General features: G+C 35.8%; 2 protein-coding genes across 15 annotated transcripts in view; one reads left to right on the top strand and one right to left on the bottom strand.

Annotated features, from left to right (window-relative positions):
* The window catches only part of LOC124431150 (phospholipid-transporting ATPase ID), a 27,109-nt gene extending 1,936 nt beyond the window's left edge, over positions 1-25,173 (top strand). Inside the window, exons 2-19 of one of the 14 annotated variants that reach the window (XR_006943918.1) lie at positions 8,449-9,433; positions 9,634-11,673; positions 12,320-13,028; positions 13,232-13,290; positions 13,408-13,620; positions 13,708-13,913; positions 13,994-14,149; positions 14,258-14,900; positions 15,772-15,951; positions 16,499-17,240; positions 17,455-17,647; positions 18,745-18,896; positions 18,974-19,326; positions 19,580-19,805; positions 19,963-20,198; positions 20,358-20,802; positions 24,730-24,887; positions 24,969-25,173. Coding sequence is in view for 13 of the 14 variants with exons in the window: in XM_046978682.1 (XP_046834638.1) it covers positions 11,566-11,673; positions 12,320-13,028; positions 13,232-13,290; positions 13,408-13,620; positions 13,708-13,913; positions 13,994-14,149; positions 14,258-14,900; positions 15,772-15,951; positions 16,499-17,240; positions 17,455-17,647; positions 18,745-18,896; positions 18,974-19,326; positions 19,580-19,805; positions 19,963-20,198; positions 20,358-20,774 (4,593 nt within the window). In the remaining variant the exon portion in view is untranslated. Of the gene's footprint in view, positions 1-4,778; positions 6,059-7,234; positions 7,413-7,782; positions 7,804-8,177; positions 8,356-8,448; positions 9,434-9,633; positions 11,759-12,319; positions 13,029-13,231; positions 13,291-13,407; positions 13,621-13,707; positions 13,914-13,993; positions 14,150-14,257; positions 14,901-15,771; positions 15,952-16,498; positions 17,241-17,454; positions 17,648-18,744; positions 18,897-18,973; positions 19,327-19,579; positions 19,806-19,962; positions 20,199-20,357; positions 21,007-24,729; positions 24,888-24,968 lie in introns of those variants that run through there. The other 13 variants (XM_046978682.1, XM_046978681.1, XM_046978678.1 and 10 more) reach the window with 13 other exon arrangements.
* LOC124431159 (cyclin-dependent kinase 7) lies at positions 24,631-26,529 on the bottom strand. Its single transcript, XM_046978710.1, has 5 exons — positions 26,099-26,529; positions 25,964-26,023; positions 25,722-25,830; positions 25,194-25,639; positions 24,631-25,088 (listed from the first exon to the last, which is right to left on the bottom strand). Exons 1-5 carry the CDS (start codon positions 26,150-26,152, stop codon positions 24,741-24,743), a joined length of 1,017 nt encoding a protein of 338 aa, XP_046834666.1. The 5' UTR covers positions 26,153-26,529; the 3' UTR covers positions 24,631-24,740.

The raw sequence follows: 26,529 nt of genomic DNA, 5'->3' as shown, positions 1-26,529 counted from the left end.
AAACAAACAATTCCCAGATAGATCGATGATTACATCGATACGTTCCAGTAATATCTCTGCGAACGAGTACAAATCTATAAGTCAATATATTATTCCATTAGTAAGTATAGCGACTAAATAATAAATACCGATATATGATTTATTTCTTGATATAAATTGATATTGTAAGTAAAACGTAGCGAGAAGTTTTTTCTAAAATTCACTTTTCCGAAACCTCAAGTCGATAGTTAAAATAATTGCGAAGCAGCGTGCTTTGTTTTTCAAACGTTAAAACGAGATTTGTTGCATCGATGAATTGTCTTTCCTGACGATCGAAAAACTTTCGGGTCCCATCATACGTCATTCTATGACAAGCAGTATTCCTCTAACACTTAAACAAGTAAGATAATTTATCTCTAATTATACAGTCGGTAAATATACCAGATAATAAAATGAAGGAAAAGAAGAGAATTACTAGGTATAACTTATCTTTATTACAACTTTTTATTTTTAAACACGATTATCAAACTTTCCTTTTATTTTTCTCTCTAAGGTAAGATAATGCATAATAAAGTTTAATAAGCAATTCAAGTATAGTCGGAATATAACTTTGAAAACGCGAATATTATGGACTATTTCTCTTCATGGCGATGAAGCTCTTCGGAGAAAAATGTATCATCCGATACATTTCATGTGATATTAATATATTCTCATTATCAACGCTAAACAAAAACGAGATAACATTCCGATACTTGTATCTCTCGCATTACGCATAGGAGAAACCTCGTAACAAAGTAACGGCAATGTGTGTGTGTGTGTGTGTGAATGAATTCTACAAGCCATTAGGTGCATGCGTACTCGAATCATTTTTAAGTACATTCTCGAAAAAAAGCAATTTTGTTATTTTGAACCATTGACTTTGCTAATCTAACCAGAGATTATGGATTAAGCCTATACAGATTATCAAACTTTTACATTTCAATGTCACAATAAATTCCTTATTATTGTCGAGAAATATAATTCATCGGTACAACAAAGTATTCAAACGATAAGTGAACAATGTATTGAGAGAAAAAAGTATGTATTATGTTGTTCCATAGTTATTTGAACTATCGATTAGGATTTCACGTGAAAAATGAATTTTAAAAAAATTATTAATATTTTTATTTATAACTTTTTCTAATTCTAATTAAATGAAGTAACTTTTTTTTCTACCTTTTACAGTTCCCTAGTTATAAGATAGAATCGAAAAATAGCCGAGTTTTCAAGGATCGATTTTACACCCTCTAGGACTGAATTTTTAGCAGCAGAAAAAAGAAACTTGCGTAACACATACATGCTCTAAGTATTTTCGTAATTTTCTGTATTTGTACGTTGGATATTTTCCTTCGTGAGCGTAACTTATAAAAATTATGAAAAATTAACGATGAAACTAAATATTATCAGATAAATACTTGGAATTACAAATGATGTCACATTTTACCTTGTGTCTGGATTGTAGACAAGTACACGTCGAGTCACTTAAAAGATATTAACTCCGTCCGTTTTTATTTTGTGGAAAAAAATGCTCGAGACGCTATTTCAAAGTTAATGCTATTTTTGATGGTGCGTATTGCTCTTTCAAAAAGAATGATCGTGAATGCGCTTACATCATTGCACTTGTGAAAAGAATCGTGACATGAAAAAACATCGGATAAAAATATTTTACAAACTAATCATTTTTCGGTATTGCATCCTAATTTTTTTTTTTTTTTTTTTTTTTTTTTATGGCAAAATGGCATAAGAAATCGATTTAGGCGGAAAAAATTGTAGAACTCGATTAAAGAAAAATACCGGTGATCTTGAAATCGCGCACAAAAAATGACCCATTGGATATGTCGCTTGAGAATAGTGAGATTTTGTTTTGAACATTTTGCCCACAAAACTAAAAATAATGGAATTATTCAGTCTTCTTTTTAAGTGCCTCACTCGGTATATCTCGACAAGCGAATCGTTACATATTGTACAAAGTAACGTGAGAACTGGAAATTATTTCTCCTATTGCAATTGTTATATGCTATGGTCACGATTCTATGTAAATGTATAAGCTATAAGTTACATAACGATAGATGATAATCAATGATATACTCATATTTAACTAAATTTACTTATTATTCGGCATAGTTATTTTCAATTTTTTTCTTTTGGACAAAGACTATAGTTTTTTCCTTTTTTTCTTTTTCTTTTTTTCTTTTTCCTTTTTTTTTTTTTTTGTCGGAAAGTAACGTAATGAATAAAGATTAGATACAAGAAACATGCATTTATCTTGTAATGACATAGCGTAACGATAAGTATAATCACATGATAAATCCACGAAGCGTATTATAATGGTTTATTGTATGAACGCTTCTAAAAGTAATTACTGGTACATTTTCATGACTAAGGTTTCATTAAGAAGATAAAACTGATTCGTTGCTTTTTTACATAAAATGTATATATATACATATATATACATATATATATATATATATATATGTATATAAGAATTATTCTCGTGCAATAAATATTTATCCTTCCAATAAGCCTTTCTTCGTTAGAATCGACCTAGCTGCGATTGTAGACCAATTCGTTGCCAAAATGTGACAATTTCCTACCATTCTGAAAAAGTCATCTCTTGATATAAGTTTAAAGATCGAAAAAATCAATCTAGTTGTCTTTTATCTTTCGAATCCATCACTCAAAATCGGACAAGGATAGATCTCGGACGAAGTTTTGGTAAATAGCCTTAATAGCGAAATTATATATATATATATATATATATATATATATATATATATATATAATAGTCCATGACGTATACACACTGGTAGCTTTTCGTTATCATTGTAAACATGTATTAACGAAGCAACAGGTATGAAAAGTACAGGCAATAAAGAAGTCCTTGGACGATCAGGGTTTGAGATAAAAACTTCGTACGAAGCATTTGAAATTATCCAACAAAAGTAAATCATTCCATATTAGTAGAGCGTTCTTCGAACGCGATGTTTCGAATTTAATTAAGTCGAAATAACGAAAACAAATATATTTCGTTCGAACGATATACACAGCGCTATATATCATTCGAAATACGTTGTCGAAGCGATATTAACGTGGATTATCACTTAGCGCACTCGATACTCATTCAATCTTTCTTTAAGCTTATCTATTTATAATTCAGTAGTTGTTTGGACCTAACAAAAAATGATGTCATATGAATTATACCGTATCTAAGGGAAGGAAGAAAAAGAAAAGAAAAAATCGAAGGAAGGACACGTGGAGCAGCGATCCTTTGGATAACCTTAGTTCGGTCACTACATCGATCCGTCGTAGCGAAGCTTTGAATAATAGATATTCTCGTAGCCACCGTATGAGGGTGGATGTCGTCGGTGAGCAACGAATCGTAATCCCTTTCCGCCCTGTGATCTCTCCCTTTTTTATTATTATTATTATAAATTCTTAAATTCACCAACGAAAATAGGAAATTTGTTTGGTATCATATAAATTTGTATATACCGTTACATGACGGCATAAAATCAGGGCATTGGTAGTAATCCTGTATAAGACAGATATGGCCAGTAGGTAAGTGGATCCGTCTGAGAAGAGGCCTGTGAAGGCACGTGGAGGCGCGTGGACGATCGTGTTCGAGTCGAGAGAGAACGAAAGAGCGACAGTCGGCATTGAGTTTTGCGCTCGATAGATACGTCATGTCGGAGGGAATGAATTCGCGTCTCATTTCTCTTCCAATTATTTTACTCCCGCCTTCCATCGTGAGAAATCGTAGACAGCGGACTTTGCGTCTGACGTGGTTCAATCGTTTTCTTGCGATCAAACGACGACTAACGCTTACCATTGGGGAGGCCTTGACCGTCGTTGAAAGGCCAATCACGAAGACGCATCAAGTATTACTAGCCTCGAGTTTTAAAACGTTTTCTTTACATTTTTTATGCTCGATGTTAAAGATAATTTTGAACCGTAACGATTATTTTACCTTTTTATTTGATTACGAATGAAAGCGAACGTTGTCATCGGACAAAATATACACACACACACACACACAGAGCCTACTTATCCTAAAGGGGATACGCTCGCCCTTGACCGCCACAACGATGCTCTGCTCCGCTCCGTGCGAAAGTGATATCGTTTACAAACGGCCACAGTCCGATACGATGTGTCTCTGCAACTTTAAAAGCGGTACACTGTCTTGAATCATTGATAAAAGCCGTACTTTCGATGGTACGAGTTCGAGCTACTTTTTAACTACGACGTTAAACGAAAGAAAGGTCGAATCGAACTATGAGCCGACGACCATCCTTTTTCTTCTTTTCCCTATTAGAAGATATTGGAACTAATGAACCATTTATTAGGTATCTCGTCGATCAAGTCATCTTCTTTCAACGAGCAATATTTCTTGTTATTCCTTTTCTTATTTCTTCTAGTTATTTCCCTTTCGCCTTACGTATTTCTCTTCGTTACTTATTCTAATTCGATTATATAGCCTTTGAAAAGATGCGCTTTAACGTGTCTTAAATATGTAACGAATTATTTGATAAAAAAGGGCCAGGATCAAAAGTAAATCCCGTTTCAGCGGGATCTCTGTACTTGGGCTAAATAATATTCGCAGGACGGATGATAAATGTAAGGTAAAAAGATGTCGGTCACGTTTAGATCGTATTACCGTACGGGGTAATGTTAAAAGGAACGATATCTGTCATTGACCATGCCGCGCCCTCTGCTATCTCCGGCCCTACCCTTCGGTCATCGCAGGGGTTTGGTTCTTCCATTAAAAGTCGCACATTCTTTATTCTCGATTATGACGATGGACGGTCGCACTGAGCTTCGAGTTACTTTTGGAAGTAACTCGAAGCCCAGCCTAGTCGTGCATTATTTCCCAGGGAATCGCTGGTAATCGTGTCATCATTAAAGGAGGGAGCGTCCCACCGATCATCGGAAAATGGTTTCAATAGACTATCGCGTTGTTATCTTTCGCAGATACGCTATTATGTAGCGTAGTTAGTTTTTTCCAAGGTTGTAAAGTATTATAAATGCATAAAGAGGGTAGAGACACTTGCATTATACACCGATACATATGGTTACTTTTCCCTTTCATTGAGCTCGAGTCTACGTGTGTGTGTGTGTGTGTGTATATATATATACACGCGTATCCGACGTACATTGCGTTAGTAATATAAATGTGTAAGAGACGATCATGGGAAAAAGTTGAAGGATCATTTACGTAATAGATCACGGGTCGTGATGAGGGAATCACGGTGTGATTTTCAAAGGGCATCGTGACTCCCAAGCGACCAATAACAAAACATCACCATCACTTGTTTGTTATCATCGGATACCTTCACCCAATGAAATTTGTCTTTCGCCTTTGACGTTTCTAACGTCGTCGTACGATTAATGTCAAATAAAGAAAGAGGAAAATGTCTCTCTTCTGATATTCGCAAAATGTCAATGTTCCTCGGATTGCGTTATAAGGCTCACGCGAATATAATGAAGCTTTTTAAAAGAGAGAAGGAAAGTAACGCGACGCGCCGTCGCGGCGTCGGCGGCGGCGGCGGCGGCGGCGGCGGTGGCGGTGGTGGTTCTTCGGTTTTTGCGGTGGATCGCAGCGCGCATTAGTAGAGAAGTTTGCAAGTTAGAGACTGGACGCTTCTTCTTTCGAACGCATCTTAGTATCGAACGGTGAACGTGAAGCTGTTACTTGTCACGCACGTGTCTTCTTGTTGCGTTCGAATAATAATAACTGCGCACGTCGTCCTCGCGTTCTCGTCTCAAAAGAAATCTCTCGTTTTCGACCAATTACATTTACCCCATCGTCGTTCGATTAAGTCCGCGAATTCGCGGATGCGCAAATGCGCGAGCGTGAGCGAGCGCGCGCGCGCTCGCTTTATCTTAGCGCGATGCTCGAAGACGAAAGGAGGAATCACGCTCGATCTTAAATTCTATCGGTATATAGGTAGACTTCCTCTTTCCTCCTCCCATCATCCTTGGGTGGACGCGATAAATGAGATATCTTTACTATGCCAAGAGATGAGTCTTCTCTGTCAACAAGGTAAAAATCTCATGTTTCTTCTATCGTATGTTACTTTTTTCTTACAAGTACCGAATACGACTCGAAGACTCTTGATTTTTGTGTTTCTTGGCAATAGCCCAATCGTCATTTCCGTGCGTACGCCCAAAATGATCTTTAGCGTGCTATCAAAGAGTAATCTTATTAAAGAGTAACTAATTACGTGAAAAGGTAACATTTATAAAACTATTGTGAAATATTATTACAGGTATGCATTCGCTTGCAAAGATTTTCCGTAAAATTATTATTTTTAATAAATTGCACAATCTATAATATATGAATTTTATCGAAGCGGCCAGTGGGGAACCTCGTGATTTCTTTGCGGCAGACGTAAGAATCTATAAATAAAATCGAACGGTTCTGGAATAGATTCTTATTTCGATTTCCGACGCGTATTAATTAGAAAGAAACGTCAACGAATCAAAACGAATGAAGGAACGCCATTTCGGCGCTATTCTAATGGATCTCGGTCACGCGATGAACTTGTCGTTAATTTTAACGTTGACAACCGCGTTACTGTTTTTCGATTATATCTCTTTTTGAAATGAAAACATATTTTCGTCTGTCTCGAAGAACTTATTGTTGGAGGATCTTTATAGATCACCGAGATTGCCGTGAGAAATACAAACGATGACTAGCAAATTGTGCTAAAGTCTGTCATATTAATTTAGTTATCTCGATTGTTTTATGATGATTCGCGTTGTGATACACGCACACAGTACATGTATACGTATATGTAGATATCGATACCATCTTACGGAATGTAAGTCTTATCAAACTCAAATATTCACGACGACCGAAGCGAAGATTCTCGTATTTTCACTTTTCGATGCGGTCTATGTCGCTAACCTTGGATCATCTCCAACGGCTCGGTCGAGAATCTCTCTGTAACCGTGCGTCGAACTCGGCGATTTTTCAGATTTCAGTCTTGCTAGTATATTTGTACACTTGTTGGTGTTGAATCGCGCGAACCGCATCGCGATGCAAATTTTCAATGATCGCGGTCGTACGATCTAATGACGGAATATCGATCGGTGAAAATGATAAGGAAATTTCACACCGAACAACTCTCTCTCTCTCTCTCTCTCTCTCTCTCTCTCTCTCTCTCTTTCTCTTCTGTTTTTCTTTAGTGAATCTCGCTCTTCGTGAATCGCAAATTTCATTCCACGCATGGCGTTAACTCAATTAGCATGAGGGAGACGATAAAGAGCGCGTTAAGGCCTCATTCATAGACGGAGAGCTGAAACCTTCGAACGTCAGCGAGATCGGACTATGTTCAAAGCCGTTCGCGTAGAAAAGTTGAGAACGAAACGAATCGAGAGGATGGCACATATAGGTATATTTTAATGAAAGAAATATCAAAACGGGACGAGAGTTGAATTATTTAAGATATATGCGCACCGTATATATTAATATACCGTTTCTCTTTTCCTATATTAGTTTGCTTTTTTGACATTGTTCGGTGACGCGCTACCAGTTATCGCGACTATGTACAGAACGTTAGATACTTGTATTTACACATGTCTCAGATATATATCTCTCTAGATATATCTACGCGGATCTACTTATACGTCGTGAGAAAAGAAAAAAACGATATCTATCGTTGGAGGTAAGAGAGAGGAGTATATGTCGAAAGACATATTGTTTCTCGATCTATTCTCGCGAAATTCGAAATTGAAGTAAGACGAGCCGAAAACGATAAAACACACGCAACTACACGCGTAATCGTGAGTCCTTTTCTTGTGCGTCCTTTTATTTATGTTAGCTTTACATAACCGCGTCGATGATTTACGAGATTGTCCTCGTAACGTCGCTCGAAACGCGTTACGCTATTAAGCCTCATGAAAAAGATGTTGTATCGTTAACTCTATCGATGCATCGATGTAGTAATTTATTCGGGGAAGAAAAAAAAAATAATAATAAAAAAGAATTGCAAAGATTCCTTCCTTATTGTCCACATTGGCTCTATAATAAGGAACATTGATTGTCGTCTATAATTATTCATTCTTATTTCTCAATCTTTTCCGCGTAATAAAATGACGCGTCATTTCGTTGCATGGAGATGACCAGTGAGAAATCTATATTTATGATGCAACGATAGGAACGTATAGATACGTCGGTACGTCGTGGGATTGGAGTTTACGTTTGGTTTGAGGAGACACGTCAGTCTTGCGGAAAGTTTACTATTCGAATCAAGGTTTCTTGAATGCGTAACGGAAACAGTAGATTTGTATAGGTTTTACTCGGATCGACCGGATTGCATCTTCCGGTTTGCATTGGTACGATCGAATCGTGCGATAAAAATGGCATCGAATTTATCTAATCGCAAGTCGGAATGCGGTTAAGCTAACAGTTTCTCATTTGTCCAATAGCGAGAAAAGAGAAGGCGGAAGAGGAGGAGGGCTAGCGTCGAGATTGAACATTTCTACAGGAAAGAATTGGTGTTGGGAAGGAGCGGAAGAGGAAGAAGAAGGAAAGAAAAGGAGAACGGCAATAGCGGCAACGGGAATAAGAGGTGGAAGAAGAAGATCGGTTTCCCCGATAATCATCGAGAGCCATATTTTTCCGACGTGGAGGAGAACGCGGAGGAGCTGCAGCGGTAGTATCGAAAGAAGAAGGATAAGGTGGTCCTGGAGGTGGAGGTGGGATCGGTCGAAAGACGACGACGGCGGCGGCGGCGGTGGCGGTGGTGGTGGTGGCGGCGGCGCCGACGACGACGACGACGACGACGACGACGACGACGACGACGACGAAAACGACGACGACAGCGGTGGTAACAAGAGGGTAGGCCGGAGGTGACCATTCACCCCACATGGACGCCACCCTCGAGAAACCACCCATATCCTCAAAAGTGGATATCTTATCGCCATTATATCGCCAGGAAATATCCGAGCGGAGCGCGAGAGAAGCGCGACGCTCGAGGACGATAATTCCTCTTCTCCTCGGCCGTTCTTTGGCCCTTCTTCGAGAATTCGTCGCCGTTCCGATAACGACGACGACGAGAACAACGACGACAACGATTCGTCAAGCGAATTACCGCCCTCGACCGCAAACTTTTACTTCTCCTTATTTCGCTGGTACCGACGAAGACGACGGCGACGGCGACGGAGACGGCGACGGCGACGGCGACGGTGACGAGGACGAGGACGCGTCGACATCAAACACGTTTCATGCGTTTATTACGATACACGCATCGACACGCGTTGTCGTCGTTGTCGTCGTCGTCGTCGTCACGCATGTAAAAGGCATATCGATAGACTCCGTCCAAAAGAGCCTAATCAGCAATTTTAACAAGCCTAATCAACGCTTTCCGCCGACGAAAAATGTCGCGCAGCGCATCTACGCGTCCCATGCAAGGTAAGTTTCTTTTCTTTTTTCTACTTTTGTTTATTTGCTTTTTTCTCTTCGATATCTCTCGATGCTCGATGATTTTTTCTTTTTTTGAGAAGATGAGATTGGATTGATAGACGCGTGTATCCTATCCGATGGCGCTCAAAAATCCGCGCTTTAGCTCTCGAAGTCGTCGTTAACGCAGCAATCTTCTTTATCTATTGTAGGCGTCGACGTCAATCTCGACATCCATGTCGCTTTTGGCGTCGGCGTCGGCGTCGGCGTCGGCGTCGGCGTCGGCGTCGTCGTTCGACGTTGGCGTAAGCGTCGTGACACGTGGCGCCGTCGAGGGGCGACGCCTCAAAGTCACTCGACGGCCGTCGAACCGTAATTTCATCGACGAGTTGTGGAGCCTTGCTACGTCGTGTTCCGGACATCGAAAAAGGGAGAGAGAGAGAGGGAGAAACAGAGAAAGGAAGAGAGAGCGAGAGAGAGAGAGAGAACAAAATAGACTGGTAGACAAGTGCCTCCAGTGTATGCTTTGTGAAAATTATCTTAAAGTCGTTTACGCGTACAATACTCGGGTGCTGCTGCTCCTTCGGTCGCGCGTATCTCCACTTCTTTCTCCTTTTATTTCTCATTCTTCTTTCCTCCTTTCTTCTTCTCCCTATTCCTCGTTCTCCAATTTTCATTGTTAGTGCTAGTGCCGCTGCTTTTGTCGCAAACCGGAGGAAACAAGCGCGCATTCAATCTCTGTACTACTATATGCGCTGTCATTGTAATATAGTCATCTTCGTCGTCCTACTCGGTGATCCTCATCGTGGAAGGCATTTACGGGAGAAGAAAAGTACATAAAATCGGTGCAAATCGACATTTGCTTCCTTCGATGGGATCCTCGTGTTACGGGACATCACCGTCGACGCCTGATATCGATCGGTCCTCTCTCCCTCCTCCTCCTCTTCCTCCTCTTCTTCATCCTCCAACAGTCCTCCCTGCTCGTTCACCTTTCTCGCCTTCCGCTTTTCGAGTCTAGCCTGCTAGACAACAGAATCCTGTTTCCTCGTAGTTTTTCGCATTAATTATCGCTCTCATGATCCTGGATATCTTCTCTGACATATCATCACCCTTGTGGATGATCGTTACGTGAAAGACGATACGACGACCACGACGACGACCACGACGACGGATGACGGTGAATGATTCTCCTTCGAGACATATTTTCTTGTATGAAATCAAAGAGAGTTGTCGTTCATTTCACTGTCTTTCATTGAAGAGAAACGCGTTCGCGCCAATCTTTATTGCACAACGATGTTAGCATCGATACGTGCATCGACCAATTCATCGTTCCTTTATGATTTCGATTACGTTTAAATCGATCACTCATTGGAACGTGAAATACCCTTATTTTCGATCGTTTAACGGTGATATCCTTACGGTCGTTGTTCGAATAAACGAGCTATGCGATCAACGTTAAGAAAAAGTGTAGGGATGGTAGACGTCAAATGTTTCTCTATCAAGTCATTTTCCCGCATAAGTTTTTCAAATTGGCCTCAGTGTGGTGGTGGAACGCGTTTAGAAAAGGCTAGATACGTGTCACGTGACAGGGAGATAGAGAAACGTAAGTGGCGCTGTAGATAGGTAGACGTCTCTAATCGCGGGATCCTTCAATTCTCGCGCTTTTTCGGGGAGGGACGCTGAAGGAAATTAAACGCGTTAAAATAATATTGTTAAACAGTAATTTTCTTATCGGACGAAAAAAATAATTGTGCGAAGGAAACATTCCGTCGTCGTTGTTCGTCAAACGTCCACCTCGGAGCCTCGTCGAAAAAAAGAAAAAGAAAAAAAAAGCATATTTCTCAAATCTCTCCAATTTCTTACTTAAAAGGATATCGCGCGACGATGGGAGAAAGACATTAGCACCTAATAAATCAGTCGGATTGCGTTTAAAGACCGATCAAAGGATATGTAAAAGGGAAGGGAGAAAAATAAGGGGGATCTCTTGGAGTGGTTCAGCGTGCGCTTAAAAATGCGCGTCTCTCGTCGGTTTTGCGATTGCAAGACGAGTTGGGAAGGAAACGAAGAGAAAGTGGTTCGTGATACCTAGCGCGACGTAGGGCGCGCGACGTCCTTGGAGAGATTCATGCCTTGCGGAAGCTGCGATGATACGGACGGACGAAGAGGAGGGTCCAAAACGGGAGAAGAAGAATGTAAAAGGCGAGCCGGACATCGTCTCCTCGGCACCTCCTACGTGCCACGAAGACGAAGAGGTTGGCCATAGAGAGGGTTTATAGCTTGTGCGTAGGATAGACGATGAGCGTCGAGGTCGACACGCTGGAACTCGAAGTCTTCGAGGTGAGTCCTCCAAATTCTCGAGGACGGTATACTCGAGTCGAATGCTCTTGCTGAATGTTAGTACGAAAGAGAGGAGATCAATGTGCCAATGCAAAGTCGAATTCTTCAAAGGGATGATGAGGCTTCCTTTGTACTAGTTTCTCTCTCTCTCTCTCTCTCTCTCTCTCTCTCTCTCTCTCTCTCTCTCTCTCTCAACGATCGACGAAATTACAATCTTGAGAATGATGATACTCAAGATTCCAAATTTATTGCCGATCTTTCCAGTGTCTGCCTCTTGCATCGGACTCTACCGTATCCTGTCACGCGGTTCGTTTGGCACGCGCGTCAAACGTTACTCTCGTTTCCGCTCAGATCATAAAAGTCACGTTTAAAGATTCATTTACCATTATTATAGTGAACTTTGTTTTCTTTTTCTGTGATGAATATATCGTGAAAAGTACAATGAAAACGTATAGAATTCCACGGAGGATGTGCAACGCGTCGTGCCAAGCGATCTTTTTTCGATCGTATCTTATGCACCCTTCCGTTATTCTAACTCTTCTTCGTTATGATGGGACGAAGGTAAAAGAGTGTGACGAGACCGATGTTACGGAAGGAAAAAGAACAACGACTACGACGACGACGACGACGACGACGACGACGGCGACTGCAACGGCGACAACGACGGCGACGAAAACGACGGCGGTGGCAGCGGCAACGGTGACTGTAACGGCAACGACAACGACGGTGACTGTAACGGCAGCAGCAACAACAGCGGCGGCGACGGTAACGGTGACGGTGACAACAACAACAACAACAACAACGACGACGACGACGACGACGAGGACGACGACGACGACGACGACGACCACAACCACGACGGCGGCGGCGGCGGCGAAAGAAGCAGCCATGTGCGCTGTGGACATTTGCATTCAAGATGGAAACGAAAGCCGTAAGAAGAAGCGAAAACGGCGAAAAATGCGCAACAAGCCACAACTGCAAGAGCAACAAGACGTATCGATTCACGCAGTATTGAATCTTCCATCGTCGTCCGAAGAAGTTGTTGAGGCGGTCGACGAATGCTCCAAAAGAGATTCGTCGAGCAGTCTTGGTGGTACCAGCAGGCACAATACCTTCAGGGAATCATTGCTTACGGTACTGGGCAAGCTGGTCATATGGAAGGGCAGCAGGTATCGTTCCACAACTGCTGCTTCGTCCTCTTCCAGTGTGCCTCCGAATTCACCACCTGCCACAGAATGTATCGGTCGTAGTACATCTTTTTTTTCTAGCGGTGAGTCTTTACCGCCTAGTTAATTTCTTCTCGAACACGAGAACCGTCTATCGAATCCGTCTCAAAATCCCTTTGCGTCGAAAAATATCACCAACGAAAAATCTCAGCGTTATTATTATTCTATGAGAATCATCGAGCAATCGTCTTTTATCAATTTATGAATACGCTTTTACGTTAATAATATTAAATTTTCCTTCTTCTAGAAACAGAGAGGCGCATCCGCGCCAATAATCGCGAATACAATTCACAGTTTAATTATGCGGTAAGATTTAATTCTTTAATCTTACTCATATACTAGTAAAATTGATTTTATTTTTAATCTTGCGCGCATCGCGCAAAACAAGATACGATGATGTAAGAGCGTCTTTTCTCTGTATAGAACAACTACATAAAGACGTCCAAGTATTCGGTTCTGACGTTCCTACCATTGAATTTGTTCGAGCAATTTCAGCGGCTCGCCAACTTTTACTTCCTATGCCTGCTGGTGCTTCAAATGATACCCGCCATATCCTCTTTGACTCCCATTACGACAGCTATACCGCTCATAGGGGTACTTATGCTCACTGCCGTTAAGGATGCCTACGACGACTTTGTAAGTAATTTTTTTTTTTTTTTTTCTTTTCTCTTTTATCAAGTATTTTCTAAGCTCATTTTTTATACTGACTTGTATCAATTTCAGCAACGGCATAGCAGCGATTCACAAGTTAATAATAGAAAGTCACAAACATTGCGTGGCACTAGCTTACGCGAAGAGAAATGGTCTCAGGTTCAAGTTGGGGACGTTATAAGAATGGAGAATGATCACTTTGTCGCGGCGGACGTTCTTCTTCTATCAACGAGCGAACCTAATGGTCTTTGTTACATCGAAACGGCAGAATTGGATGGGTCAGTAATATTCTATGTTGTTGTAGATTCACCGATCCGATGTTCGTGAGTCTATATTATTTTCTATCTTATTCTTTTAGGGAGACTAATTTAAAATGCCGACAATGCTTGACTGAGACTGCCGAAATGATGGACAACCACGAATCAATTGGTCAATTCGACGGTGAAATCGTTTGCGAAACGCCTAACAATTTGTTGAATAAGTTTGATGGCACGTTAACGTGGAGAGGACGGAAGTAAGGATAGAAAAGTGAACAAGAAAATACGTTCACCCGTAACATAAATTATCCGATAATATTCTAATGTCTAAGATAATTAAAAAATTGTTAACTTTTATGTTACAGATACGCGTTGGATAACGACAAAATCATATTACGAGGTTGTGTACTAAGAAATACACAATGGTGCTACGGCGTGGTCATCTTTGCGGGCAAGGATACCAAATTAATGCAAAACTCAGGGAAGACCAAATTTAAGAGGACCTCTATAGATAGGCTGCTGAATCTTCTGATTATTGGAATAGTGTTTTTCTTGCTTTCTATGTGTTTGTTTTGCATGATCGGTTGTGGTATTTGGGAGAGCCTCGTGGGTCGATATTTTCAAGTGTATTTACCTTGGGACTCGTTAGTGCCTAGCGAACCTTTAGGAGGTGCCACAGTGATCGCTCTCCTCGTATTCTTTTCATATGCTATTGTATTGAACACAGTGGTGCCAATCAGTTTATATGTGAGTGTCGAAGTGATCAGATTCGTGCAGTCGTTTCTGATCAATTGGGACGAAGAAATGTACTACGCGCCTACGAATACACATGCCAAGGCTAGGACTACTACGTTAAACGAAGAATTGGGTCAGATAGAATACATCTTTTCTGACAAAACTGGAACATTAACGCAAAATATAATGACCTTTAATAAGTGTTCTGTAGCTGGTAAATGTTACGGTGACACTGTAGACGAAGTTACTGGAGAAGTCGTCGATTTAAGCGAGGTGAGATACACTTTTAATGTATGTAACATCATCCTGTTCTTTATCAAAGGTGCATCTATTGTGAATCCGTTCGTACACAACGTATGAAGATTCCTTTGTTAACGAAGAAACGAATTGTGCTTTACACGTGAATTATCTACTTTTGAAGCACACTGGAGTTCTCTCTCTCTCTCTCTCTCTCTCTCTCTCTCTCTCTCTCTCTCTCTCTCTATCTATCTATCTATCTATCTATCTATCTATCTATTTATCCATCTGTCTGTCTGTCTGGCTGTCTGTCTATTTATCTGTCGTTTTCTTTCTTCTTCTCCATATTCTTATGTTATTGAGTTATGAACTCCATCGTTTTTTTATCCGTACGTCGTGAAATTGTGTTTATTCACGAGTTACTTATTTTTACATTCATATATGGTGGCACAGTATGGTATGCAATATGATATAATTTGCTTAGTTAGAACTTGGACAAATTAGAAAACATATTTGACCTGAAAAGTCGCGTGCTACTAGCGTGAAATTTCCTTCCTCTAGCTCGAAATCATTGACTTTAGTATCCATCCGTTTGTCTTTCATTTATGGAGTTTTCTCCAAAGTAATTATTTGTCATCGTTGTCATAATTATTTCGATTAAATCACGACTTTCAACAATTTTGGTTTTGTTACTGTATTATTTCGTTATCAGCGATATCATATTTTCATTTTATTTTGCTAAATTGCAAGTTGGAGCATGTAAAAGAAAGAAAACCGAAAGAAAAATACCAAGTGTTGTTAAAAAAAAAAAAAAAAAAAAAAAAAAAGAGTGACACTATCTCTTTGTAAATCCATACTGTGCATAAGTTTTCGTGCACATCACTTAGCATGTGTGTGCTGCATGTAGACGGACAAAGCTGCACAAACTCCAACAATGCGATGGAAGAGCGGACAGGAATTTGTTCGTCAAGTTTATACTCCGCTTAGCGGTCCAAACGTCCGTCTTCTGGAGCAAGCTGACAGAATGTCCAGTACAACACCAGAACCAGGAATCAGTGCCAGCCCAAAGCTTCAACACAAACATTCAGTACGCATGTTCATATTCGACACGCATCTGTCGGCCGTGCCAAAATTGTATTATATTCGTTTTCTTCTTTCTGTCACTATACTCGCTACACATAAATTTAATTCATTAATTAAATAATTGCATATTGTTTTTATATCAATGAATAACAAGAAATTTATGTTTCTTATAGTTTTTCATTACAATTATGCCGTGTAATAAAATTAGATGTGCATGTTTTATGTCGCTCTCACGCTCATCTCGTCGTAGTAGGTTAAAATACTTTTTAAACTTTTTATACTCGCTCATATACATTATTTTCTTGAATAATTCAAGGACGAGTCAACTAACACCATCTCTTCACCGTATTTCGACGAGGTCTTTATTATAGAATTATAACAAGAGAGGTATATATATCGCACATATGCATATAATCTGTGCTCTGACATTTCTTTTCCCATCTTGTTTCTCTATGTACTAATAAAAATATATGATCACTCTTCTTACTGACTCTAGATAAAACTTTACAAAGGAAATTATATTTCATGTAATATCGTTTCTACTATTACAGATGATGCCACCCCTGGATTTTTCATTTAACAAGGATTACGAGCCTGAATTTAAATTCTACGATCCTGCGCTTTTGGAAGCTGTCAAGCAAGGCAATGAAGATGTTCACAGTTTCTTTCGCTTATTAGCACTATGCCACACCGTTATGCCAGAAGAGAAACACGGAAAGCTCGAGTATCAAGCACAGTCGCCGGACGAGGCAGCGCTCGTTTCAGCAGCTAGAAATTTTGGTTTTGTCTTTAAAGAAAGATCTCCTAATAGCATAACGATCGAAGTAATGGGAAAGCGTGAAGTATATGAGCTACTGTGTATTCTAGACTTTAATAATGTCAGAAAAAGAATGTCTGTAATATTGAGAAAGGATGGGCATCTTAGGTTGTACTGTAAAGGGGCAGACAATGTCATTTACGAACGTTTGAAGAAAGATAGCGATGAAATTATGTCAAAGACTTTGGATCATCTCAATAAATTTGCAGGCGAAGGTTTGAGAACATTGTGCCTTTCAGTGAGAGATTTAGATGAAAGCTTCTTTAATAATTGGAAACAACGTCATCAAGAAGCGGCACTCAGCCATGAGAATAGAGATGACAAATTGGACGCCATATACGAAGAGATAGAAAAAGATATGACGTTATTAGGTGCTACTGCCATTGAGGATAAATTACAAGATGGTGTACCCCAAACCATCGCGAATTTAGGACTGGCTGGCATAAAAGTGTGGGTATTAACAGGTGATAAACAAGGTAAATTTATAAGAACAATAATATTTGATCTGTCAACGATCTTTGATATGAATTTAAAGAGAAAACTTTTTGACCTTCTTATAAAATGATAAATCCATAAATCCTTCCTCTTCGTTATTTTTCATTCCTCTATTAATGTATTATGATATTTATCATATATTTCATTTATGAATTACTATATGCCACCTGATCGTATGTCCTTCTTTTCTCATAGAAACGGCCATCAACATCGGTTATTCGTGTCAATTGTTAACAGACGATCTTACCGATGTCTTTGTAGTAGATGCTACTACTTATGATGGGGTTGAAACTCAATTGACACGATATTTGGAAACCATCAAGACAGCCTCCAGCCATCAGAATCGGCCAACTCTCTCCATTGTCACATTCAGGTGGGACAAGGAAAGGTCAGGCAATTGAAAGAGATGGAGTAAAGTCTATTACCCTTTTTTTCTTTTTTTTTTTTTTTTTCTTTTCTTTTTTTTTTTTTTTTTTTTTTTTCCATATCTAATTCCGAATATCTGATTAACATATTTCTTATTAAAAGACATACCTATACATTGATTGTGTGTCACCATGTATTGTGTAATGCTTTCTTTGTCTGGTTCATGCCAAAGAATTAAAACGAAAAGAGTCAAATCTTTTCCTATGAAAAATATATTACAAATTGTTACTTCCGTACATACGCCGCGAATATTATTATCTCCTTGAATGAAACATTCTTGGGCATTTACCTGAAGGCATCCTAAAGGTATAACAAGAATTATAATTGTGCTACGAATTTGCTTAGATCATGGTATGTGCTATAGTATCATATTTTATACATTTTGATCCTGGTATCCTTTATATTCTTCTTTCGTTAAAACAGTAAATATTAAAATGTATCTGCATGTGATTCGACAGCATCCAACCAAATCCTTGTATAAATTATAAAGGTTATCAGAATATCTTCTCCGTTTGAATATTATTATCATCATTATGAAGGAAGAAACAATATGCCAATTACCTGCTTGTCGAAGATAGTATTATACACTGCAGATGTCATAGTATGCTAGATTAGGTTTTAGTTGTACCTACAAAGTGCGATATACGTCTCATTTCGAGTGTTTCATTGGAAACAAAAATGTAAAATTTATAAAAGATAACGATGATGCTTGATACTCACTCCTTCTCTTTCTGTATGCTTAACATTAATCCTAGAAATAATTATTATAACAAAATATATCAAATTATGCCGCTTATGTCACATTCTTGTTTCTTGTAGAATCTAATATTGTGCACCATGTTTATCGTTAAAATTTAATGTACATTATCTTCTTTTTCCTTGGAGATTGATCTATTCAAAGTATCCTGAATCAAATTGTGAATGATTAAAAAAATAGCAAAATCCTTTTATAAAATTTTTAATTATCTATTATTCAATGATTTCTTCACAACTATAAAAATAATTTGCGCTTATAGGATAAGACTTTTTTCTTTCGAGCTAATATTCTTTTGTATACAGCAGTGATACGGAATATAATCCGAGTAGAGACGAGCAGGATGAGCATGAAATGGAGCAAGCTATGGGTTTTGCAGTGGTTATCAATGGACATTCCTTAGTGCACGCATTGCATCCGCAACTTGATCAACTTTTTTTGGAAGTATCAAGCCAATGTAAGTTCAATAATAAGTTAATTTATATTTGCCAAATTACCTTCCTTCGTCCTTCATTTAAGGTCCTTCGTTTATAGGTAAATCTGTGATATGTTGTCGTGTAACACCTTTACAAAAAGCAATGGTCGTTGAATTGATAAAGAAAAATAAAAATGCGGTTACTCTGGCGATCGGAGATGGAGCTAATGACGTTTCGATGATAAAGACGGCTCATATTGGCGTTGGTATCAGTGGACAAGAAGGACTGCAAGCTGTACTAGCCTCTGATTATTCTATAGGGCAATTTAGATTCTTAGAAAGATTATTACTCGTACACGGCAGGTGGTCGTATTATAGAATGAGCAAGTTCCTTAGATACTTCTTTTATAAAAATTTTGCATTCACTCTCTGCCATATCTGGTTCGCCTTCTTCTGTGGATTCAGTGCACAGGTATGCTTTATAATTATTTTATTGGCCATTAATTGAATATGACGAATGATGACTATAAGGCGAATATGATTCCTTAAGATTCCTTTGTTAGAGCAATATTGTTCCAAAGTAGAGTCGGAGAGTATGATCTTTTATAAATATGTCTGATGTACGTACATGTCTGTGAGAGAATGTATGCGTTCTACCTATAGATATATCTTATATGTTTATATCTGGGAGAGTATATTTTTTATTTTTTCCATTTCATTTTCAGACAGTGTTTGATCCAATGTACATTTCTGTCTATAATCTATTTTATACGTCGCTACCAGTCTTGGCAGTTGGCATATTTGATCAAGATGTTAATGATAAAAATAGCCTAATGTATCCAAAGTTATATGCACCTGGACTTCAAAATCTTCTCTTTAATAAAAAAGAATTTTGTTGGAGTGCTCTACATGGTTTTTTTGCTAGTTGCGTATTATTTTTAGTACCCTATGGTAAGTATCAATTTCTTCTCTTTTATAATTTCTATCGAGCTTTGTTTTTTTTTTTTTTTTAATAAGCATGTAAACATGTGTCAAATGTAGTATGAAATTTTTATTTAGAAATATCTTTTCCAAAGAGACGTATTAATATAAATAAAATTCATTTAAGGAACATACAAGGATGGAGTATCACCAAAGGGCTATGTACTTTCAGACCATATGCTGCTGGGCAGTGTTGTAGCTACAATATTAGTTATAGTTGTAACAGTTCAAATCGCTCTTGACACATCATATTGGACAATTGTTAATCATATTATGGTGTGGGGCTCGTTGATATGGTATTTTATTTTAGATTACTTTTATAACTTCGTCATAGGAGGTAGTTACGCCGGCAGTCTTACAATGGTACGTATTTCACTATTCTTTTATTAAATTGATGCATACTGAAGAATAGCAAAGTAATATGAACTGCAATTGATGTGTGTGTGTGTGTGTGTATATATATATATATATATATATATATATATATATATATATATATCTCTTTTCATTTGTTGGATCAAGGCTATGTCAGAAGCAACATTTTGGTTCACAACAGTTATAACATGTATAATACTAGTGATACCAGTTCTTTCATGGAGGTTCTTCTTTATGGATGTGCGGCCAACACTCTCTGATAGAGTAAGATTGAAACAAAGATTAGCGCAATTGCGTTCTCGTCAGAGTCAGGACATTTTGCGTACTCCATCTACGAGACGCACGCGACGATCTCTGCGCTCGGGCTACGCATTTGCTCATCAAGAAGGTTTTGGACGACTTATTACATCTGGAAAAATCATGCGCAAATTACCCAATGGTGCAGATTTTAAGTTCGCTATGCCATTTACCAATAATGTTACTAAACAAATTAATGTTGCTACTACGTCGCCAAAGGAGAATGCATCTCGGAATTCGCACACATTGGATGCTATCACTCTGTGAAGCTTTACGTTAATCACAGTGTTGCACAGTAAGTATGATTTCTTCGTTCACGTACCATCGTGACATTAAAACATAGTCACTCAGTTTGCCTTATTGAAAGTTGCTCTATATAATTTTATCTTTTTATATTTTTTTGATAAAAGTATAATAATTTTCTAAGAACAAAATAGATAATAAATATGAAAACTGAAACAATAAATGAACGCGTCTATTATTATTATTATTATTATTATTATTATTATTATTATTATTATTATTATTATTATTATTATTATTATTATTATTATTATTATCAATATTATTATTATCATTATTATTATTATTATTTTAATTATATTATTATTATTATTATTATTATTATTATTATTATTATTATTTTGAAAACGAAAGTAATTGTGTGATAACTTTTTTTATTTCTTCCTTCTTTTATCTTCTTATTTTTTCTTTGCTCACAATCAATTATTATTATATAAGATCGGTTATATAAAATTTTGTATAACATCAGTATTTCAGTGAGGCACACTGTATCATAATAGTCTTAATCTATATTTTCTACCTTCTTACTGCAATTGATTATATTTATGATTTGCAAAAATATTTTTAATAACGTCAATTAATATTGTGTAAAATATAATATTTTGTTAATTGCAACTTCAAAAGTATTAAATTATTGATTTGAATTATTATATAAAATAATTTTAATTTCTTATAGCATATACTAAATAATTATATTAGAATGAGAAATTATCGCTTTACAATTATAGAAGATAGAAAATTAAAAAATTTATTTGACATATAATTAACGATAAATAATTTATAACTTTTTGAAAATTTACTTTCTTTGAAGATTACTGCAGATGACTAGTAATCATTCTTTTTATATCATATGCAATTGTACAGCTTATATAGTAATAATTCTAATCATTATAAAAAAAAAAAAAATTAATTTTACTGTGATACATGTACATCATATAAACAGTTTAAAATATTGATCGATATTTGGTTATTTGCTCATTAAGTATGCAAAATTATATATTTGTAATGAAGAACAAATTAGTTTGTCATTAACTTATCTATTATCTGTTATTATTGCTATTAAATCAACATTTTCGAATGCATTGTCTTGCTTCTTTTTTATTTACATAGAACAATTATTTTTGATGATGCAATATTCTAAATGTCTTCTCTCTGGTAAGTTTGCAATCGAATCAAGAATACTATTATTGTAAATTTCTATCTACATAATTAAAAACGTCATCCTTGAAACATACATTATTTATTTTTATTACTTTTAGTGTATGTAGAAGCATGGAAAATATCTTCTGCTATCTTGTATTATATGCTATTTCTATAAAACAAAATCAATGTAAAGAATATATTTACTCTATACATTATTACTTGTACAAGCATATAATAGTTATTCATAGATATTCATAATTGCCTTTATAAAACATTAATACAAATAACTAATAAAATAATACTGTACCATAAAATTCACTGTAAATATTTCAAAGAGATACATACATACATACATACATATACAAATAAACACATGCACACACATACGTTATATTATGTTGTATTGCATTACATTGCATTACATTGCATTACATTGCATTATATTACATTACATTATATATTATATTATATTATACTATATACTATATCATATATTATATTATATTATACTATATTATATTATATTATATTATATTATAACAAACTAATATTATAATATATTAAATATTAAGCATACGTTTTTTAAAAGAAAGTAATAGTTAGAACAATCTGAAAACACGAACATAATATAGCTATATTATTATATATTGTGAAGAAACGTTTGCCTTGGACTGACTACTAAACAAAAACACATACACACAAACACGTATGTACCTATCGTGTATACCTGCGCGTATGTATATATAGTATGTACATATGCGTATACGTAAAGTAAAAGGCAGTAGTAACGTTAAAAAAAAATATGTATTTCTACTTTTAATATTATTGTGAAACATAGAAACACAGATAGCTGATATATGAAAAGTGTGTTCCACAATCAAATCATTATGTAAACAGAGAACATAAACTCACTGCTTTTATGCTACTTACAATGTGTCTCATATTTGAATCACAATTTAATTGAAATCTTTGTATATATCATACCAGTCCCATTTATCTATTAGTCGATATAAATTCTTTATTGCTACTTATCAGTTTCTTGTAAGTTCAATGAGTATCTCAAAAAGAAAATTGTACAAGATCCTCTTTTATATATCCGAATATGTGTAGATTAAAATTCGAAGTACAAGGAACAACAAACTAAAGAGACTGCTGAATTTTTATTGCGATCTTCTCAATCTATAGAGTATATATGAAATACAAATAAAACGAACAAAGAAAGAAGTGGATCGTTTATAATAGTTTCATATATTGACATGTCTATTTATGTTAGAAAAGTATTAGAATAATATTGTGATTAATTATAATCAATGTGAAAAACTAATGTTATTAGTTTCTTGATTATGCTTTATGTATATGTTTCTAAAATGAAATTTGTTTAAGTGAAATCAGGCTGATGCTAATGATCATTGAATTGAATCTAATATTAATGATTCGATTTACTGATATGTAATTTAATCATTTGTAACAAAACAAAATGGCAAGATTGTTAAATTTTTTTTAATAGTCCATAGTCATAAAAAGAAAAAAAAGAGAAAAAAGAAAAATAGAAAAAAAGAAAGAAAAAAAAATATCAATCAATCACTTTGAATATGGCTTCTTGTTTAAGACACCTATCGTTTTTCAAAACTTAATACACTTATTTTCTTCACTAATGTTCTACAATCAAAAAATTTTCATTATATCCTTTGCATATTAATTAAAAATAGTAGAGTAATGTACACAGAGATATAAGATTTATATTTATTTTAACTACACGCATGATAATGTAATAAAATATCGTACACAATTTTGTGTCATTATTGTCAGCATGTTTATCAATTAAATATTAATAGGCACTATTTTTGGAAGATAATAAAAGATTTGTTTTTACTCTAATAATTACCATATCTCAGCTACCAGTGTGACTATTTGAATATAAGTAACATTCAATTTACATCTCATAGCCGTTTTAATAGATTCAGTAAATTCATATACTTTTATTTCATCATAAGATTTAATTCTTACCTATCATAAATATACCATTTCATACATTGGGACCATGAAAAGATATGTGTAATAATATGAGTTAATAACATTGTGTAGCATCTTTCTAATATAATTAGCATAAGTATAATTGAAACAGTGTTTGCATAAAGTGCATTTTAATATACCCCGCTCCCCCCAGGCATTATATTCAGAAGCAATCGATGTACAGAAAACCCGTTAGATTATCAAACGAACAGAACAGACTTGCCTTAAACTTCTATATATCAGAAATAATCGTTAATAACATTTTTTAGTAGCACAAAAATTGTTCGTACAAGGAACATTCGTTATTTCAACTTAAGTTACATAATCTTTTGTATAACATTTGAATTAATAATGTAAGAAGTCAGCTTTGTTAAAAAATTCAATGATAGAAATATACAGCCTATTAAACTTAATCAAGTTTCTTTATAAACATAATTTTATATATATATATATATATATATATATATATATATATATATATATATATATATATATATATATATATAAGTATTAATAATGCGGGGAGTGTGTATATATATATATATGTATATATATATATATATATGTATATATATATATATATATATATTGATTCATGAGATACAAAGGAAGTAGAATATTTAATTGTTGTATATTGGCTTATTCATAAAAAAGAAAAAAAAAATTATAACATAAAAAGTATTTTTATATTTATTTGACAATCCTTTTTAAACAGATTTAAGAAAAGTATATTATTAATTTACAAATGATCTTCTCATTTTAGCTCGGCCTATATTAAAATTGCAGTCTTTTAGCAAGAGGAGCACCATCTATAGTCTCCAGTAATTTACGCTTTAAACTGGTCTTTTCCTCGGGTTGATGTTTTATTGTTGTCGGAAGAGGTAATCGAGAACCAGGCGTCGGAGATGGTTTATTGCTAAAGTATGGCATTTGCAAAGCTTGATCGCATGTACATCTCTCTAATGGATTAACATTTAATAAACTGGCTATTAAATCTAATAGATCATCGCCGGCAGCGGTAAATATATGTTTTAATGGCGTTCCTGGGAATGGCTTAAACTGAATAAAATCAGATAATTCCGTCATGCCTGGCCATGTTTCTTCAGTTGGTGTACCTAACGTCTGTAAAGTATAATAATTTATATTGTCGTTATTTATATAAAATAATAAAAGTATTATTATATAATAAAATGATAAAATCCGTTTAGATGCGTTTAGAGAAAATACCTGAAATATCCTAGTAAGTTGATCCAGATCTGATTCTCCAGGTAAAAAGGGTGCGCGTAATAATAATTCCGCTAATATACAACCAACTGCCCACATATCTATACCAGTTCCATAAAGTCTTGCACCATAAAGTAGTTCAGGGGCTCTGTACCATCTAGTTACCACCTGATGAGTGTTTATTCTATTCGGAGAACCAAAAAATTTGGCTAATCCAAAATCGCCTATTTTCAATACCCCTTCAGAGGTAACCAATAAATTATTTGGTTTCAAATCTCTATGGAGTATCCAATTAAAGTGCAAATAATCTAAACCTTGGAGAGTTTGAATCATGTATGCTTTTATATGTCCAGCAGTCAGTACTATATTGCTGTCTTTTATTATTACTTCTAAGTCCGTATCCATAAAATCAAATACCAATGAAACATTGGACTTATGGCCAAAGACATCTAAAATAACAGATACAATAGTATATATTTGTTCGAATACCTTTCTTTTTTTTCGTATCTTAACTATGTAAAAATAATCTACCTAATAATCCAATGACGTTATCATGTTTCAATTCTTGTAAAAGCTTAATTTCTCTCAAAGCAGTTCTATTTATACCATCTCTAGCTTCTGCACGGCTACCGACTTTTATCTGAAGAGGTTAAGACATGATATGTTCATTTAAATATTGAATTTTTCTTTCATTTTTCTTTTTTTTTTCTATTTTTTTTTCTACTTTTTTTTTCATAAAACAACAATAATATAAAATATATTTCCTTTTAGACCTTTTTAACGGCAACAATTTTTCCTGTTTTTACATCCTTTGCTTTGTAAACAGTGGCAAACTGAAAATGTAGTTAATATATAACATTTGACGTATAATATTATGCGAGGGATATAAAATAATTAACGTTTCTGACCTGTCCTTCTCCTAGAAAATCGATTTTTTCATATCTCCGTAATTTCTCAGTCATTGCTATAATATACTAAAGTAACTTTTACTTTTGTCAGCATTGTCTGACACTCAAACTTTGCGTTTTGCCAAACTCTCATGAGATTTAAATGCTTTAAGTTTTAGAAGTATTTTTTATAATATTGATAGATGGCTATAGTGTCACTGCGAATTGAATGCTCTCTCTCTCTCTCTCTCTCTCTACTTTATTTGATGTAACGTTCCATGCGATGAGAATGTAAACGGTAATTCGGGCAGATAATTTTAATTAACGAAATTTCAACATAATTAATATTAATTTAACAATAACGATACAATATTCGTTACGAAATAACGTTTTAAACAGAGAAAGTATAAAAAAAAAAAAAAGAACCTATTCCTTCATTTGTTTCACCGTGA

The sequence above is a fragment of the Vespa crabro genome, chromosome 20 (genome assembly GCF_910589235.1).
Source record: "Vespa crabro chromosome 20, iyVesCrab1.2, whole genome shotgun sequence".
Taxonomy (NCBI): domain Eukaryota; kingdom Metazoa; phylum Arthropoda; class Insecta; order Hymenoptera; family Vespidae; genus Vespa; species Vespa crabro.
Note: the sequence above shows the minus strand (reverse complement) of the source record. Positions and strands in the feature narration are given on the sequence as shown.